Consider the following 18,960-nt stretch of genomic DNA (forward strand, 5'->3'; position numbering starts at 1 on the left):
TAAGACAACTTTTCCTAACAACCTAAGATCCCACCTCTGATGTTTCCAGTGGCCCGTGACACTTCACTCACGATAGATAAAAGATCAGCCGCTTTGACATCGTAGAGAGTTGCTTCTTCAACAAAAATGGAAAACAAATATTCATATCTTGCAATTATTCATTCAAAAAAATATTTTTTTATGAAATAAAACAAGTACTTGAGGTTGATATTAAAAAGATGCTGGAGTTCTTCATTGATATTATCTTCTTAGTCTTTGCTGATCAGGTCTTTCAACAGTCTGTTGGGATTCCCATGGGCACGAATTGTGCTCTTTTGTAAGCTGTTCTGTTTTTGTTTTTTTATATTCTTACGAAGCAGAATTTATTCAAAACATTCTAGATGAGAAGAAAAAGTTCTTGCAGTGGCCTTCAAATTGACATCTAGATGTAAAAATGATGTTCTATCTATTAACAATATTCATTTTCATTCAGACATCAATTCGATGTATCCCAGTGAACTCGACATAAAAGACGCAGACACCACAGTGTTTCACATTTGTTTTGTACTTAGATATTTTATTGAACATAGATGTTAGCAGCCAACTAACTACTCAACTCTATGACAAACGGGATGACATCCGCTTCTCGATCGTCAACATATTCATGCAACAACATTCTCTTTCGCAAATTCTGTTGTAGTTATAACGATCTAATTTACCAATACAACCTGTCATTGGATAACATACTGTCTCACATGTTTCATACCAATTGAGGCCGTTCTTTGCACACTGATTTTGACGACGGATTACTACCTTACAATTCAATCAGCTGTTATATGATAATTCTGGAATGTGGTACAAAATTTATTCGCAGAAAGAAATTTTGTTCATGTTGGCATAATTTAATGTTTTCGTTATGCGTATAGGCTCAGGTTGGGACACTTCATTATTTGCAGATCTGTATATGGATACACTAGCACAGATTTGCAAAGCAAAAAGTTAAATGTTGCAAAGGAGCGATATTTTTGCTCCTTTTTCGTCGAAACTAAGTCGCTTGCTTTCACACTTTTGCCTCTTTACTATCATACTTTTAATCAATCGCAACTTCGCCATATATATTAAAGAGCAAAAAAAAAAACAAGTGGCTTGATCAAAACACCATAGAAATCAACATATAAAGGAGGGAAAACTCTCTTCTTCTACCAAGGGAGTTAAATTGCAAAAGTTGCCACCTCCGCCGAGGAAAGTCAATGGTAAGCCTTCAGACTTCGCTGAGATATCACAGTAGCTAAGTTGCTGTCCCTTCAAAGATGTACATGGATAAAACTTTACCCCCTATCGAGGGACTGAATTTTTTCTTCCACATTTGCTTCATATTTGGATATTTCATTGAACACAAACGTAAAAGGCAAACTAACAATTAAATTGCATGTCTGCTGGGATGCCTTTAACTTCTGTAACGTCAACTTACTATGTCTATATCTATTTCACAATGTTACATTATCACTGGCAGTAGTAATATATTATTTCACCTGCTTATGTTGTTTATGTCTTGCAACCCATTCGATTAGTGAGTGCATGTCCTATGTATGATCAATTTCTAAACTGATGCAGGTAACTGAAAAATAAGTTGATGCTACAGGGGTTTCAACAGTCTCGTTTAAAGTCAGCATTTCGTAAATTCTATTAAATTCTATGCTCTTTATAATGATTGATATGAAATTAGTCTTTATTTTTACTGCTTATTTTATAAATGTTGCACACATTAAAAAAGACTTTATTTTCACTGGTGATCCTAAAAACGTTTCTTCATATGAAATTAGTCTTTATTTTTATACTGCAGATTTTATGAACGTTTTATGAACGTTTGCACACATGAAAAAAGCCTTTGTTTTTATTGGTGATCCTAGAAACGTTTATGCACATGGAATAAGCCTTTATTTCTATACTGCTGATTCTATGAACTTTTGTACACATGAACAAATTATTATTACAGATGATCCTGTGAACGTTTGCACAAAGTTGAGTTGTCAGTTTCCAGTTAATATTTACTTTCAATGAAATATCTAAGTATGAAGCAGAAGTGGACGACTCTGTAGTTTCTTTTATTTCGAGCTCACAGGGATATATCAAATCGACATATGAATGAAAGTTATTATTGTTAATAGATAAAACGTCGTCGATATATCTAAATGTCGAATTGATGGCCAAAGTAAGAGATTTTTTTCTTACGAAGAAGCTTTTGAATAAATTCTGCTTCAAAGGAATATAAAAACAGATCAGTTAACAAAGGAGCACAATTCGTGCCCAATGAGGAACTCTTGCATATTTTTTATTTCAACTTCAGAGTACTTGTGCGTGGAACCAGAGTGGTGTTTAACAAAGTAATTTTTTGGATGACTGATCACTATATATGAATATTTCCTTTTCCCATTTTTGTTGAAGAAACAACTGTCTATGATGTCAAAAAATCTAGTCTTTAATTTCGTGTAAAGTGTCGAAAAGTCATACGTTTTGATGTTGCTATGAGAAAAGTTTTGTGATTTCAAGTTTACTAAAAGTTCTTTAGAACTTTTTAGAATCGACATTTGATTAACACCACTTCTGGCATATGTAGTCGCACAGTAAGTTTGACGTTTCTCCTTTGCAATTTTTCTAATTCAACATAGACTACATAGATAATATATGTCCTACACATTTATTTTTTTTTTCAAAATATTCAGACTGATTAAAGAAATCTACACCATCTTGCTACAGCGAATATGTATGCTTCAAACCTGGTTCGTTCACATACATTTTGGACAGTGCTTGTGGAGATGATGAAATTGATAACATTAATGACACAATACTTAATATCCGTTTAGGAAAAAACCTTGTTTTGCATACTGAATCATGAATTATTTAACAAATTACTTCAGAGTCAGCTGTGATATTAATGCAAAGACACGAGAGTGCAGCAGGAGGATTTATATGATGAGCTCTGAAAGCAATATCTCTAGCCCGTATATTGCATAAGTATTCATCAGAAAGGTGATATTCTTATCGGCTGTGAGGGTGCAGTGATCATTTTTCTACGAAATAGTTCTGTAGACGGACCATATACAGTTAACACTAGTCCAAAGCAGAAGTATCAAGATACAGAGGTAAAAATATTATCACTGCTTTTTATCTCAAAATTCAATTGAAATGATACTCTGCATTCTAAATGTACAAACTATCTACGGATTTCATAGCATGATCTATCAATATCACGCCGAAACACAAATTAGTGAAATGACCAAGAAAGACATTCTAGTCATCGATATTCTGATTTATGAAAATGTTTTCCATAATTTATACAAGAATTGAATTCAATTTGCAGGCTACGAAGCTGTATTCTATTGTAGAATAGAAGTATAAGCAAAGGTGAGCTTTGTCATGTATTTCTGTAAGTTTTCATTTGCTGGATTTATACATCGCTTATATTTTGTCGTGGTATTTATGACTAATATATGCTTCCATTTTTGAATTTGGATGTGTTTTACTGTTTCTTTCCAACAAAATGCAGAGTAACTGGTGTTAAAGGGGAAAATGCCATGGGTAAGCTTAAACAATTCGTCATTTTTCGAATTATAATTTAATCTAATTCTTTGATTAAATTTGACCATATTTTCATGTAGGTTTATCTAATCATGTAATCTTATGCGTGATATCAAATCGTTCCTTAAATCTAAATTGTAGATTCAACCAGGAGTAAAGATATTGCGAATGAAGGGGGGAAAGGGTCAGCATCATTTATCACAAATCTTGACGGCACTTCGAATGTCCCTATCCCTGTTGGTTCTCCGGGTCATTTGTCAGAGGGGTTTCTGGACAAGTACCTGTCATGTCGCTGGGTTGTGACGTATATGTGCTGCCTAGTTTTCGCTGTTTTACCAATGCTCCAGAACTGTTTGGCAATGGTGCTCGTCTGCATGGAGTCCAATTATAGAGAAATAGATCAATTGAAGTACAGCCAGCTAAATGTTACAGACAACCTCACTGTGTTTCAAGAGCAGAGTGTGAATATTTCCAAAGTTCTTCCCTGCAAATTTCTTTTCTTTCTTTTCTTTTTCTTTTCTTTTTCAGTTGAAAAAAGTCAAAGAATGTATAGTTCCTGTTTTTCTACGTCGTCTTTCTAAAGTTAAGTAGTGCTACTTACAAAATCTTCTTCAGATATGGAACATTCGCTTGGAAGGCGATGTCAGAAGCCAGCTTCTATCGGCAGAGTTTTACGCATTCCCGTTCTCCCCTTTGATTGGTGGATATTTATCCGGAAGATTTAGTGCTAAAAATATAATTCTTGTCATCATCATCCTCCTCATCGCCTCCTCCTCACTTACACCCATCGTCTTGACGATCAACCCATATATTGCCATAGGGCTTAGGTGCATAGTTGGCCTCTCATTTGTAAGTTACACATGAATGAAAATCCAATGATTGTGGAGATAAATGCATGGAACTGTGTCGTCAATTTCTCATTCCGTAGGGTGGTTTGCATGCCAGCCTCACTGAGCTATTGTCTAAATGGGCTCCACTGAATGAACGGGCTCAGATTGTGTCCACTGCTATGGCAGGTTGGTATTCAATAGAAATGGTATTTTAAGCAACAATTTCAATAACACACATTTACAGATTGCGGTACTACTTTCAATCATTTGTTGTTTTGTTAGGATTACTCCTTGGGTTAATCTTGAATTATTCCGCCTCGGGATTTATCTGCACTATTCCAGTACACAATGGATGGCCATTTATCATGTACATTTTCAGTAAGTATTGCTGTAATATACTTACAGGCCCATAAACGTTATATTTCTCCCTATGTCTGTTCTTTGAAACTTGGAATTTAAATCTGACCTATTTATTCCTGAAAAATCTATCCTTCTTTAAAAATCTTTCAGGTTTCTGCTGCCTCGTCGTCATAATACCATGGTTTCTCCTAGTTTATGACAGCCCATATAAACATCCTCGAATCACGCCATCAGAAATAGAGATCATCCGATATCGTAGACGAGACAGTACTGTAGCTAAAGTGAGAAATTACTACACATATTTAGCATGCTTTCACATTAATGACTAATGGGTATCAATAAAAGCAAATTTACTCTTTTCTTTCTTTGCCTTTGTTGCCTTATTGGTTTTGATTAATGGGTATACATTCTCCTTCTAGATGTCACGCCCGCCATGGCTGGGTATTCTGCGATCGGGACCTTTCTGGGGTTTACTTTGCGTCAATATGAGTCATGCTTTCATCGCTACGACTGTTGGCACATATTTACCTCTCTATCTCAATGATGTTCTGCACTTCGATGTGACTTCGGTATAAATTTATTTATTTTGATATAACCCTATAAATAAGAGGTGAATAATTGTTAATTCTAATCAGCCAGTTTACCTTCACTTTATTACCAAATTAACTCAACTAAAGGTTCTAAAAAATCATTAATTTCAAATCGATATTTTAACTGTGTAACTTCAGTTTTTGCATTGTTGTAGAATGGTTTGATCTCCTCTTTACCACAAGTGGCTCGCTTCCTGTCATCTATTATTGGAGGGCGAATCTCTGACTTTTTGATCACTCGAGAAATATTATCCACTACAGTCGTCAGAAAAATGTTTCAGACAACAGGTTACATATACAAAACAATCAAAGCAACAGAAAAATATTTCAGACTACAAGTTGCATATACCAAAAAAATCAAAGCAGCAAAAATATCCAGCAGAATAGTCAGAAAGATATTTCAAAGTACAGGTTGCATATGCAAGGTGAAGATAACGAACAGTGATCAATCTCATAACTCCTACAAGCAATACAAAATAGATAGTTTGTCAAACACGGACCCCTGGACACACCAGAGGTGGGATCAGGTCCCTAGGAGGAGTAAGCATCCCCTGTTGACTGGTCAATCTCGCCGTGAGCCCCATATCCTGATCAGATAAACGGAGTTATCCGCAGTCAAAATCAGTGTGCCAAGAACGGCTTAACAATCGGTATGAAACACGTCAGACAGCATTTGACGCAATGTGAGGTTGTATTGACGAACTAGATCGTTATAACGACCATAGAATGTGCGAAATGCTGACTTCAATCGAGACTGTTGAAATCCCTGTACCATCAACTTGTTTGTCAGTAGCTTACCTCGATTTAAAAACTTACTATACCCAGAATACAAAAAAATAAAAGCAACAAAACATACCAAAGAGAGTAGTCACCTTATATTAGAGAATGAGACACAGTGTTATGTCTTGCGTAATTAAAATATTCAATGCGTTAATCGCCTTAACTTTGTCTGCACTTCGGTGAATAATAGGTATGATAATTCCTTCTGATTATCAAGTTAACAGAACATGAATTAAAACTCTGCCATTAAAATAACTGGAGATGTAGACATTCACTTCGTTTAAAATAATCTTTAACACTTCTTCCCCTGGTATGTGAATGACAAAAATATACCGATATTTCATTGTGTATAGATCTTCTGTTCACTAATTGCAAAATATCATCATGAATAATCCATCCAGCAGCAAGAAGATGCAATGTCGTAGCATAGTCCTACACTTTGGCTACAAAACAATACCTATACAGCATTACTCTTTCCACGACCAATACGATGTCAATCAATTTACGCATGCTCAAAACCATCATAGGTTCGTAGTTGTGCCACGCCCTTGCTCCTGTAACGCCACTACATTCTTAATCCCGAAGACATCGTCATGAATCTGCTTTCCTGATTTAATCATCAATAGGTCATAGTGCACTTCCACCCAGGGTGAAGGAGCTTTAAGAAAGCAACATATTTGTTACAGATGTAAGATTTTCGATCAGTTCAAATCATGGAACAAGCAATTGTGATTTTTAAAAAACCTCGGAAAATGTTGGGTTTTTTAAGGATGAGGAAATTTCGCAAGAAATAAATGCGCTAAAGTTCCTACTCAGATAAATGATACACTTGTTGAATACAAGTGCACCAAATATAGGGTGCTAAAATTGCAAATACATTTTTTGAGAAAAGTCCATTAAATATTTTCGCCGCCAAAATTACCCGAATAGAGTATCAAGGATACAAAACTTTGATTTTATAAAAATGACCCCTGGGCATACCAGAGGTGGGATCAGGTGCCTAGTAGGAGTAAACATCCCCTGTCGATTGGTCACACCCGCCATGAGACCTAGATCTTGATCAGATAAACGGACTTGTATGTATTCGTAGTATATCATTGGTAAATGATGTTTCACTTTGCCGATATATCTTAGAATAAATATTCTGCAGGCAACATCCTGTCTGTACCATTCCTGATTGGCCTTAGTTACATGGATAGTTCCCAGGCTACCTACGCTGTTATTCTAGTAGTCCTCTTCTGGTTTGTCCAATCCCTCAACACCTGTTCATTTCGTGTTAATCAGATCGATATAGCACCAAGGTAGGTCTACACTGCAAATGTTCTGGAATAAATTGGGATGTCACAAAGCCGTGTTTTGCACTTCCTATACCATTTTAAATAGTAAATCTAAAAATCAAGTATCACAGTAGTAATGAAAGTGCATAAATTCTCTTGCTCGGTACTGATTTGACGTTTTATTGTTAGGTTTGCTGGAGTCCTGACTGGAATGACAGGTACAATGGCCTACGTAGCTGCTCTGTTGTCGCCAATAGTTACATTTGAGCTCACCAAAAACGTATGTCTTATTTCATCTTAAAACACAAAATACTGATCAAAAATTGTTTTTCTGTATATGTTTGTTCTGCACCCGCGGTGGCCGAGAGGTTAGAGCGTTCACCCCGCATGCGGAAGGCTGGGGTTCGAATCCCGGCCGCGACAGACCTAAGTCGTTAAAACAGGTAGTGATAGTTCCATCGCCATACACTCGGCATCAGGTGTGGATGTCACGGGTCCTCGGAGATGACCTTAAAAACGGATGACCCGTGTCACAGTAGGTGTAGCACGCTAAAGAACCCTCACTGCCCAATGGCAGTAAGCGCCGAGCATAGGCCTAAATTTGAAGCCCTTCACCGGTCTTGGTGACGTCTCCATATGAGTGAAAAATTCTCGAGCGAGACGTTCAGCAAGATACAATCAATCAAAAGATGTCAGAACTCACCATTTTCCTCAATGAAGTTTCAAGTGTAGATACCTCTGTCCATCTAACCCCTTTCTAATTTGAATTTTTCCTCATAGAGAACCCAGAAAGAATGGCAGGTTGTGTTTTTCATCTCTTCCGGTGTGTCTGTTTTCTGTGCCCTCGTGTTTTTGGTCCTCGGCAGTGGGCTAGAACAGTCCTGGGCAAAAGATCCCAGTCTGAACATAGAGGTGGACGTTCCTGTCGATGGTGCGGTTGGCGATTCATCTAAATCAACCATGGAATGTCACAATCACATTGCAACAAATGGCCACATCTTGAGAGAAATGACAGTTAATGGACAAGCACAAGCTGAGAATGGGTTAGGTTCTGAGCGACAAAGTGTTCAATCCGATGACAAATATAGGCCGAAAATGATTTCTCAAAGTGTGCAGGTAAATTTCGGATATGGTGAAATCAATCTTAACTTTGAAATGAATGAAAACTTTCGAAATGCCCAGAATTCAGGTGCATCAATCATTTCTGGGGTTTGTTTTGCTGGTGTTTCAAACAGTGGTGAAGAAAATTATGATACCCCCAATCGAGTCAGTAAAACTGACTCGTTGAGAATTAGAAATGCTGAACATTCCAAGGATCAATTTGCAACGAGTACTCTGAAAATAAACGATACTAATGGAGAGATCACTGGCTTATGAAATTCATAAGTCCTTGTTACTACTTTAAGCAGATTGAATGACTAATTTACTTCATGGATTGAAATATTTATTAATGATTTATAATTGAATATCAGATAATTTTGTGTTTAATACACTTGTAGACAAATGTTCAAGTTTTATTTCTTGTTTTCCTCGTCGAAGACAAATTGTACATCCCCTCTAGTCTGAGTACCCAATTCCATGCCCATTATGATGATGAATTCTTCCATGACACAAAACACCAATCGATGCACAGCTCAATCATCATGTGTCTAACCTCAAATTTTCAGCAACTTATAATATCGCTTTTAATTTGCGCACCTTTGCATGAGTTTCACACCTAAAACACACAGCGATTCATCTGCTATTGGTTGTCGTAAGTGATCACATCAGGGAATGCTTCCTCCTCCTAGGCACCTGATCCCACGTCTGGCATATCCAGGGGTCCATGTTTGTCCAATTCTCTATTGTGCATTCCTTATTAGGAGTTATGAGATTGATCACTGTTCGTTATCTTCACCTTTCATTAGGTGCACAGAACAGTTGTAAATACCATCCAGATTTATAATGATAGTACAGCCGTCCATATTCTCTGTAGAGGAGTTGTACAACAGACGTCAAACATCCGATACAACTTGAGCGTTACTGAAGATACCAGTACTGACCACAACACACCGGCGCCCCCATTCATAGATCACAGATTAAAACACAGAGGGCGATGATATAAGCTATATGGGTACGAAATATTCCGTCAACTTTGAGAGGACAATTATAGAGTAACGTTGGCAACTGTAACAGCCAAGGACTTCTGGTGTCGGATTGATCGAGATTCTGTGTTTTCTGTCACTTCCTGTGTCGGGTTCATCCAGACTGTACGTGTTTCAAATCATGTGCTAGAATGTTTCCAGACGGGAAACTTTGTAGTCCATTGCTCAATTAGATGGCAACAGTAAAAATAAATCTTCAGACTAAAGTTACGTATCGGAAGGATATCCATACATGTATCAGATATGTTGAAATTATTTCAGATCACATAAAATAAGATAATTAATCAGTATCATGTAATGTTAGAAGGTTCATACATCATAAATCACAGATAATGAGTGGAGAGTCACAACAATTGTGCCAAATTTTGTGAATCAAATTCCTGATTGAAAATGAACAATAATAGCGCCAAATATCCTGATATGTTGAGTTGAGAGTCAGTGATAGACAAAAGCACCGATCTCCTGGCAAACGATTATGGGATGAAAGACGATGACAAAAACATCAAATGTAATGGCAGAGCTCGAGAGTCTCGTATTAAATTGAGCGGCCAAATTCCCGAGCTGGTGGAGGCCTTCCCTAGGAGACGCAGTAAACAACTACAGAATATGACGTCAAGATATAAAATCTCATGTACACCTCTTGATGCAACAATGGTTTCCTGACGTCAATGGATTCATTAAAAGTTCCCTACCGGCAAACCGTTGAAGAATTTTGTATAAGATATGTCTTGATGATCTACTACATGCTTGGTAAAGAGTACAAAATTACATAAAACGAAAGACAACTGTTATCAATATGAATACTATAACGGTAACTGACTATATCGGTTGGATATTATCGTCCTTTCCGTTCAAAGCGTAATTAATCAAAATAAAGAATACCAACAATCCTTGATCACGTCTGTTTCCATGGCGAAAGTAAAACTTAATGTGTATCCACTCATCTAATAATATCGCATTAAAAATTCAGATTCCAAAGTTAATGCATTGTGGAGAAAGGTCCGGGAAACTACAGTCGGCACAATCCACAAATCTCGTAAAAATCAGTCCATTGATCAAAACATACTAGGAAATCACATACATGTACCAGATTTCAGCTTCTTAAATCAAATCTTGGTGGGAAAAATTCTGGAAAACAAAAACTCAAGAAGTTCATTCAGCCATAAAGCTAAGTCTTAAATCACAGTTTATGTTATAAAAGCTAACTGTAACAAAAAAGAGACTTCAATGCATCTATTCATAAGGTAACCACATATCAAATTTCAGATTCCTATGTTAAAACATATAATGTAGAGGAAAAATGTCCGTAAAACTATATTCGGCACAGAGTCCCATAAATCTCGTAAAAATCAATCAACTGTGACGAAACTTAAACATGTTCTGTAATTAAAGTATGGATTCTCAAAACTGGAAAATCTTTGAGTATATTTGAAATCACAAAACTTTTCCACAATCAACAGCATCAAAATGTACGACTTTTTAACACTTTAAACCATCAATCCTCACGATCAAAGTTCAAGCTTTTTTAATCTCATAGACAGCTGCTGCTTCTTCAATAAAAATGCAATTCTAAAATATTCATATCTTGTGATCAGTCATCCAAAAAATTACTTTGTTTACACCACTTTGATTCTTCGAACGAGTACTCTGAAAATTATATCATTTAATAACTTTTAAAGTGATGACTTGTCAACGATGCTGATTCGTTGAAAAATTCGTTTGATTTCTCTGTCAAAATTTCGTTCGGAGTTCATCTGCACTAAGCACGCGGGACCACTTTTCTCTGGAATGCGTCTTCCCCGATCTAATTTTAGCGCTATTTACAGAACGGGATTTCCACACAAGCATTTATAGAACGACATGCATTCGTTTGATTTTTGTTTTTCATTGCTATCAAAAATAAGCACAACTAAAGATATGAATAAAATACAAATTAATTTAAAGAAAGAACATACATAAGCGATGACGTGACAGAATAGTCAACTTGATGACGTAGACCACTTACTGGTAGAAGTAGACAGATTACACGAGTTCCCGGTATGAATCGTCTGCTTTACGAGATCGATAACATGACGGAGCAAGTGACGACTTCTGATCTGGTTGATATTAATGAAATTGAACTGCGTTATATGGGGCTCAGTCAACGAGTGCGTTTTAGATGAAGAGGTGTTGAACTTTTTACTCGATATTGAAATGGAGCCGAGTTGCATTCCACCGTTCCAACGACACAACCAGTGTTCAACGTCTCCTCCAACACAATGCAGCATAAATCCAATCACCACTTGTTATCTTCCTTTATATTTAATTCCACTTTTAACCATTGCACTTTTAATTTGGCGTATAATCCATTTAAATCTGCACAGTAACAGTTCCTGACCTAAACGCACAGCCATGCCGTTTTGTTGTTGTTTCATTCTTACATATATGTATTCCTACGCGCCCTTTCATAAACGTTAATTCAAGCTTTTCGATGGGAGAAACTGTTTGTTTTTCTATCTTAAAAACATAATTAAATGATAAGAAATAAAACTTATAATTCCTTGTTTGATGCATGTATCAAACGAAACATTGGACGAAAAACTTTTTCATCAATGCGCTACGCGCATTGATGAAGTTTTCCGTCCAAGGTTTCGTTTGATACATGCATCAAACAAAGAATTATAAGTTTCATTTCTTAAATCAAAGATGTGCTAGAGTTCCTCACTGACAATATCTTTGGTGATCAGGTCTTCCAAGAGTTTGTTGGAATTCCCATGGACACAAAGTGAGTCCTTTTCTAAGGAAACCTGGTTTTATTTTTATCATCATTTGTTGGGGGGGTTGGGGTTGGGGGGTCGTATTCTTATAAGACGGAACTTATTCAAAAGCTTCTATATAAAAAGGAAATAATATTATATTGCTGCAGCCTTCAACTCAAAATTTAGATGCACCCGTATTGACGCTGATTTATTAACAACATATGTCGAATCGATATACACCAGTGACCCCGGAATAAAAAAAAACACATAGTCATTAACATCTGCTTTATATCTGAATATTTTTGTCGAATATTGATGTTAACGGCAAACTAGAAATTTATTTTCAAGACAAACGGGATGACTTCAGCCTCTTCATCGCCAACGTCCCTTATTTGCATATGATGTTTATATGTCTCACTGATTCGATAAGCAAGAGCACGTTGTACAAATGATTAATTTCTAAATCGAGGCAGGCTACTAACAGATAAGTTGATAATACAAGGGTTTCAACAATTTTGTTTTAAAATCAGCATTTTGTTAATTTTATGGGGGTTTTGATGATCTATTTCACATATACAATTAACATGTCATTAGGCTGAGTGCTTCCTGTTATATGTTCATACCCATTGTTAGACAGCTCTGTATATACTGATTTCGATTTCTCCGTTTACCTGATCAGGAGATAGGGCTCACGGCAGGTGTGACCGGTCGACAAGGGATGCTTGCTTTTCTTAGGCACCTGATCCCACCATTGGTATATCCAGGGGTCCATGTTTACCTCACTCTTATTTTGTATTCTTTACGGACGAGAGTGATCGCTATAGCTATTCATTATCTTCGTTTTTCATTTAGTTTTCTTGATTTGCTCTAATTGTTCTGTTTGATATATTTATTTTGCAAAATTCATTTTGTTTCAGTATTTGTTTTGTTTTGTTTCGGTTTTTTTTTTTTTAAGGGGGGGGTCTTTTTCTTTTCTTTTTTCTTGTGTTTGTTCTTCTTTATATATATATATATATATATATATATATATATATATATATATATATATAAATTATATATAAGCAAGAGAACTCAACAACACCCTACTTTCTTAAAGTGTCGGATCTAAGAAGATACAAGGCCAGAAAAGAACACAGTGTCTGTCATGGCCTTTCCGTGCTTTTATATATATATATATATATACACTGAAACTTCTCCAAACCGGCCCCTCAGAAAACCGGTTCTCCCTGAATATCGGCCGATTTTCAAAGTCCCGGCAGAAACATTAATATTTCCTTACAAAGAAAGTCTCACAAAACCGGCCACCCCTGAAAACCGGACATCGGCCACTTTTTAAAGTACAATTGTTAACAGACATGTGTAATTTACCCTTATAATACCGGCCACTATTTGAAGACTAGAAAATTTTGGCCAGAGGGGTGATTAAGATTGGCCAGGTGTGAAAAATGACTGACCTACCGGCCAGGTGGGACATTATCAACCGGAGGTGTGAAAAACACAAATGGCCTCTACAAGTTCTTTAGTTTACCTGTGCTGTCCAAGGTGCTAATTGGTGCTTATCTAATCCAAGTGACCCTTTCAAATTTCGGTACGAAATGTTATAAACAGATATGCACATATTGAATGACAATCAATACGCCATATTGTTGCACCATGGATATAAGCGGTAGTTAATAAACAACAAACCCATGACTGTTAATGATAATTTTCAATAGATAAATAATTTTTTGGAGGTTTCTATAGACTTAAAATTCCGAAGAAACATCACAATTAAAATTATATTTTTACTACTCTACTTTTCAAAAACGTCAAAACAAATTTGTTAACGATATAAGCAATGGACGTAAACAAAGTTTTTAAAGGTAAGAGGAATTCCAATAATAGGCCTCTGTGTTTTCTTTATGTATCCTGTTATAAATTTTAAGTTGAAATTAGATGACTATTTCTAGTAATAATTACCTGTAGGTACAAGCGGTCTAGTTTGATCTCCACCGATAATTGATCATAGATCCCCATATCAAAGTGAGCAGTACCTACTCTGTGTATTAATTGCAGCATTCAAATGGCTATGTGTTTGTTTTGTTTATTAAAACATAAGCCGAAATTCTACATAAATGCTGCTAGTCTACAGATTTCTATACCTACATCAAATGCAGTTTTATTTAAACGGAGTGTTTTTCATTATTTATGCATGTCAATGTAAAAATGTTTATTCATGTTTAATTAGTTTTAGTGCTATAAATTGAAAATAAACATGTTAGTAAATTATTTTGTTTTAGCTTGAACACCATACTATATGGTTTGTGGTATGTCAATGAAATATCTAATAAAAATTGAGCTGAAATGTCTCTAAATGCTAAATTCTCGGTATACCGGTCACCCTTCTAAACCGGCCGTTTTTTTTTTTTTGGTCCGACAGCTGGCCTGTTTAGAGAAGTTTCACTATATATATATAATAAAATAAAAGTCAAGAAACGCAAAACTCCAATAACATTTCATGTTATTCGAGTTTTGTGTTTCTTGACTTTTATTATTGGATGTACATGTATTTACTGTATCAAATGCTGAATTCTTTTTTACACACACACTATATATATATATATATATATATATATATATACTTTCAATTTCATCTCTTCTTTTTTCTGTAAAAGTTTGCGGGCATATATCACACGATATATGCCCGGAAACATTCCGGCCCGCAAACATTACATCACAATCAAATTTCTACGCCGTTAATTTTCAATTTTTTCGTGTTTTTCAACATATTCTCAGTTAAGTTAAAAATAAAATCATTGTTAGTTTCTAAATGAAATTGAAAGTATATAATAAAAAAGTTATGGACTTTGTATGGGAAAATATGACGACTTCGTTTCGCGGACGGACCTCGCTTACGCGCCAAAAAACTCGGTCGTCATATTTTCCCATACAAAATCTATAACCTATATATATTGATATCAACAATGTAATTACATAGAAAAACTTCCATCTAATAATTTTAAAACAGGAAATCATAAAACTCATACCCCAAATGAATGCCTTAAGTGTATAATCTGTACATCTTTACGCGCCTGCCTTGTTTCTTGCGTATATAGGAAGTGTAGTAAACTCTGAGGATTTCATCCAACAAACGAGTTAGCGAACGTTCATTTGGGATTTTTCTAAAAAAAAATTGTAACGTATTTCCTTATACGCAAGAAGGCTATCAAAGTCCGTGCCTTGTCAATTCAAGGGTTCGAGGTGCAATTAGAATAGCAATTTTCATTGATAAAATAAGATTGGGAATGTTATTAGAAATTGGGCCTGCAGATATATACAAATATGGCCTAACCCTACCCAGGTTAATAATTACTATGAAATCAAGGAAAGTCAATCAACATACAAAGATCAGGGGTTCACCAAATGATTTATAATATCAAAACAATTTAACAATGGGTATGACCACCTTCAGCCAACGACTGGCTGACCTCGGACTACCGCTTGTACTGCAGCCTTATTCAGGACACACAGTACAAGTGACAGCCCTTCAACCGCTGCACACACTGTAGAGCCTTATTCAGGCAGACACTGTGAACAACAGCCTGGTCGTCAGTCAAGTCCAGTACACAGGACAGACGAATTATGTGGCTAGCCTTTATCTGGTTGACCTCGACAGTGGCAGGCCTCTTACTAATAAGGTCAGCCTATTAAAAGGACAGCCTCAATGCCTCCACTCTGACACCGTTACAACGTACGGAATCAAACACTGGCTTTCTCAGTAAATCACTTTATTGCTTGCAACTTACTCTTAATCTTATCCACCACGTCTTCTCGCTCTGGGCTTCGACAATAACTGACTGACGACAACTGTTTCGCGCTATATTTATAGTGTTAGGTCATGTGACTAAATTACGGATGTTTACATTGAAAACTACAATGTAGAACCTAGATGGTCGATGGATAAATTTCCGGAATATTACATTACCCACGCCTCCGATGTCATGCGTCCCGCATGAAAACAAAGTAATTAACCAATGATAAGTGTTGAATGATATATAATGTGATTTATGCTTAAAATCCACTAAAATGATCAAATCCTAAAAATGTTTACAACTGTCAACGAATATGTACTGTACACTACCAGTGTTTATAACAATACAATACAAAAAAAATATATCAACAAGTCATTTAAAAATGATCTTCTCCTTCCTGATGATCTTTACATCGGCATCACCTTCTCTACACTTTCTGACCGTTGTTGTCACAACTACCCTTTTCTTTGGGGAGGTCTGTGTGCCAGCGTCGACTCTACTGCATTCCACAGATGGAATTGCTGGCCCCATATCAACTTGGGTGGATCTGTCCACAAGAGCAATCTTCTCTGGAACAGGGATTTCCTCTACACTTAATCTCTTTCTTGTAAATGGTAAAGACGGTTGGGTCTTTTTCCGGAAGAGTCTTCCTTCTAACAGGTTGTCCTCCTTCCCTGGATTCTGTCTCTCCTTTTTCTCATCAATATCAGGTTCCTCATTCTCATCACTTGAACTACCACTTGACGAGTCTGTAGAGGACACCTCACCTATAACATTACCAGGGTCCTGGTCCATCCAATCTTCATTTCCGCTTTCCTCGTCTTTCTTTTCTTCATGCAGTGAACCACCTGCTTTCCCCTCACTTTTCTCTTTTGTGTCCAGTTTAATGAGTTCATCATTAGGCTTTAGACCAGGATGGCATCTTTTGATATGTCTCTTAAAATTAATTTCCCTTATGTTGGTAAAACCACAGATTGGGCACTCAAACATTCTCAGAGCACATTCCAGGATGTGTTCCTTGTATTTTTCTTCTGCCCCTGATCGTTGTAAACGGTCAAAAGCCTGAGTGACCTTATTACCATTTATCAGAGCTTTAGCGACTAAACCACGAGCCGACTCCGTGAAACGATTTGAGGATTCCATGACACCCAACTTTGGTATTTTCTCGTATTCAGGAGCTATAATATTACACATGGTAATAACTTCACTACAAGAAGGTATGGTGACATTGTCAGCAATAACCACTTTGTCATAACCAATCTTTCCTTCAAAGGAAAATTTCATCTGCTTCCCACGAATGACAATAGCAGAATGGGGTAAATCAAGTAAACAATTGTTTGATGACAAAAAGTCAAGCCCTAAAATACCATCAATACCAACATCAATCACTGTAAATAACTGACTGAACTCCAAGTTCGACAGTGAGAAAGAAATTGAGATGGCACCCTCAACTTTCATAGCACTTCCATCTGCTGTGAGCACCTCCTGGTTAACCTTACTAAGGATTGGCTTTGGATTACTTATCACAGAATGTAATATGTCAGGTGAGATGATACTGACTGTGGCTCCTGTATCTATGAGCAATTTGACTCTGTTGCCGTTGATGGCTGCATCAACAAATATACCTGCTTCACCAGCTCTCCGACTGACCCCAGTACGGCTTGTGTCATTCTCATTGACTTTCTCCTGTTTTTGTTTAGGACAAGAGTCTGTCTTGTTTTTCCTTGTTTCTGATTTCCTTTTATAGGCAAAACAGTTCCTCTGTATATGGCCCTTCTTCTTGCAATAATTGCAAACAATATCAGTAGACTGTTGTTTAGAACTCTTTGATTTCCCCGTTTCTCGTTTTATCGACTTCATGTCCTCTTGCAAGTCGTGAACTGCCTTCAACAGTTTGGCAATGGCATCTTCTTGGGTGATAGCTCCCCTCAGATATCCTTGGTCTTCTGTTCGACGTCTTTCAGCCAAATTAAATGCATCAAGCTCTACTGCATGGCGAATCGCATCATTAAGGTCTGTCGGCCTTGCTTGTTTCACTCGTAATCTCATATCACTATTTTTAAGAGCATCAATAAATTGTTCTTTCGCAAGAATTTCTCTGACCTCTGTTGGAGCTGTTGGGTAAGCAAGGTTGGTCAACCTGCGTACATCTTGTCCAAGTTCTGGTAACGTCTCTGAAGCTCGCTGCCTTCTCTCTCGTAGTTGTGCTCTGTACAGCTCTGTTTGGTTGGAAGGTAGAAACCGTTCTTCTAACGCCCTGCACAGGAGTCGATAATTGCATTTCTCTCCCTCTGGTAAACTTCCTAAGACACCTTGTGCTCGACCTCTCAGTGCTACTGCCAAATACATGCCTTTCTCCGAGGTTGTCCAACCATTTAATTCCGCACATATATCAAAATGAGACTTGAAGTCTAACCACGAGGTACTACCATCAAACTTGTCTGGTTTGACATTACTACTCTTTTTCTGGTCAAAACTTGTCCTAACATTTGGACGACGTCTTGTTATATTTTCCTCTGAATGCAAAGGAAAATACTGCCTAGCACTATCTAAAGGCGTACTTGTTGAGGAGAATCTATTTGAATCTCTCGCATCATGATCTAAGCTACCTAACACAGGCATTTCATATCTTTGGGGGGTCGTCCTAACTGATTTAGGTCTCGCACCCCATTCTTCATTTAAGGTCTCTCGCCTACTTTCAGGAATACCTGAATCTCTGGCGTTCCTTATGCTCTGATCAACACTACCCTGTAGCTTACTTAATTCCCTCTCTACTTTAGTTAGATCAGAATCTAAATTCTCCATAATAGCCCTTTATCCTATTTTATACAACACTACACTTCTAACTTAACTACCCTCGAATCCCGACGCTGCCACCAATTTTTGTAACGT

General features: G+C 36.8%; 1 protein-coding gene across 3 annotated transcripts in view; it reads left to right on the forward strand.

Moving 5' to 3' along the window:
* Positions 1-2,984: 2,984 nt before the first annotated feature.
* Positions 2,985-18,960, forward strand: part of LOC125671337 (sodium-dependent phosphate transport protein 1-like) — a 30,199-nt gene continuing 14,223 nt past the window's right edge. The window contains exons 1-13 of one of the 3 annotated variants that reach the window (XM_048906994.2): positions 2,985-3,122; positions 3,341-3,384; positions 3,527-3,558; positions 3,700-4,019; positions 4,174-4,407; positions 4,487-4,574; positions 4,671-4,766; positions 4,899-5,029; positions 5,168-5,317; positions 5,494-5,626; positions 7,269-7,419; positions 7,585-7,675; positions 8,176-8,900. In XM_048906994.2, coding sequence (XP_048762951.1) covers positions 3,555-3,558; positions 3,700-4,019; positions 4,174-4,407; positions 4,487-4,574; positions 4,671-4,766; positions 4,899-5,029; positions 5,168-5,317; positions 5,494-5,626; positions 7,269-7,419; positions 7,585-7,675; positions 8,176-8,772 — 1,995 coding nt within the window. In that variant the 5' untranslated portion in view covers positions 2,985-3,122; positions 3,341-3,384; positions 3,527-3,554 and the 3' untranslated portion in view covers positions 8,773-8,900. Of the gene's footprint in view, positions 3,123-3,340; positions 3,559-3,699; positions 4,020-4,173; positions 4,408-4,486; positions 4,575-4,670; positions 4,767-4,898; positions 5,030-5,167; positions 5,318-5,493; positions 5,627-7,268; positions 7,420-7,584; positions 7,676-8,175; positions 8,901-18,960 lie in introns of those variants that run through there. The other 2 variants (XM_056140141.1, XM_056140143.1) reach the window with 2 other exon arrangements.

Source organism: Ostrea edulis, chromosome 1, assembly GCF_947568905.1.
Source record: "Ostrea edulis chromosome 1, xbOstEdul1.1, whole genome shotgun sequence".
NCBI lineage: Eukaryota > Metazoa > Mollusca > Bivalvia > Ostreida > Ostreidae > Ostrea > Ostrea edulis.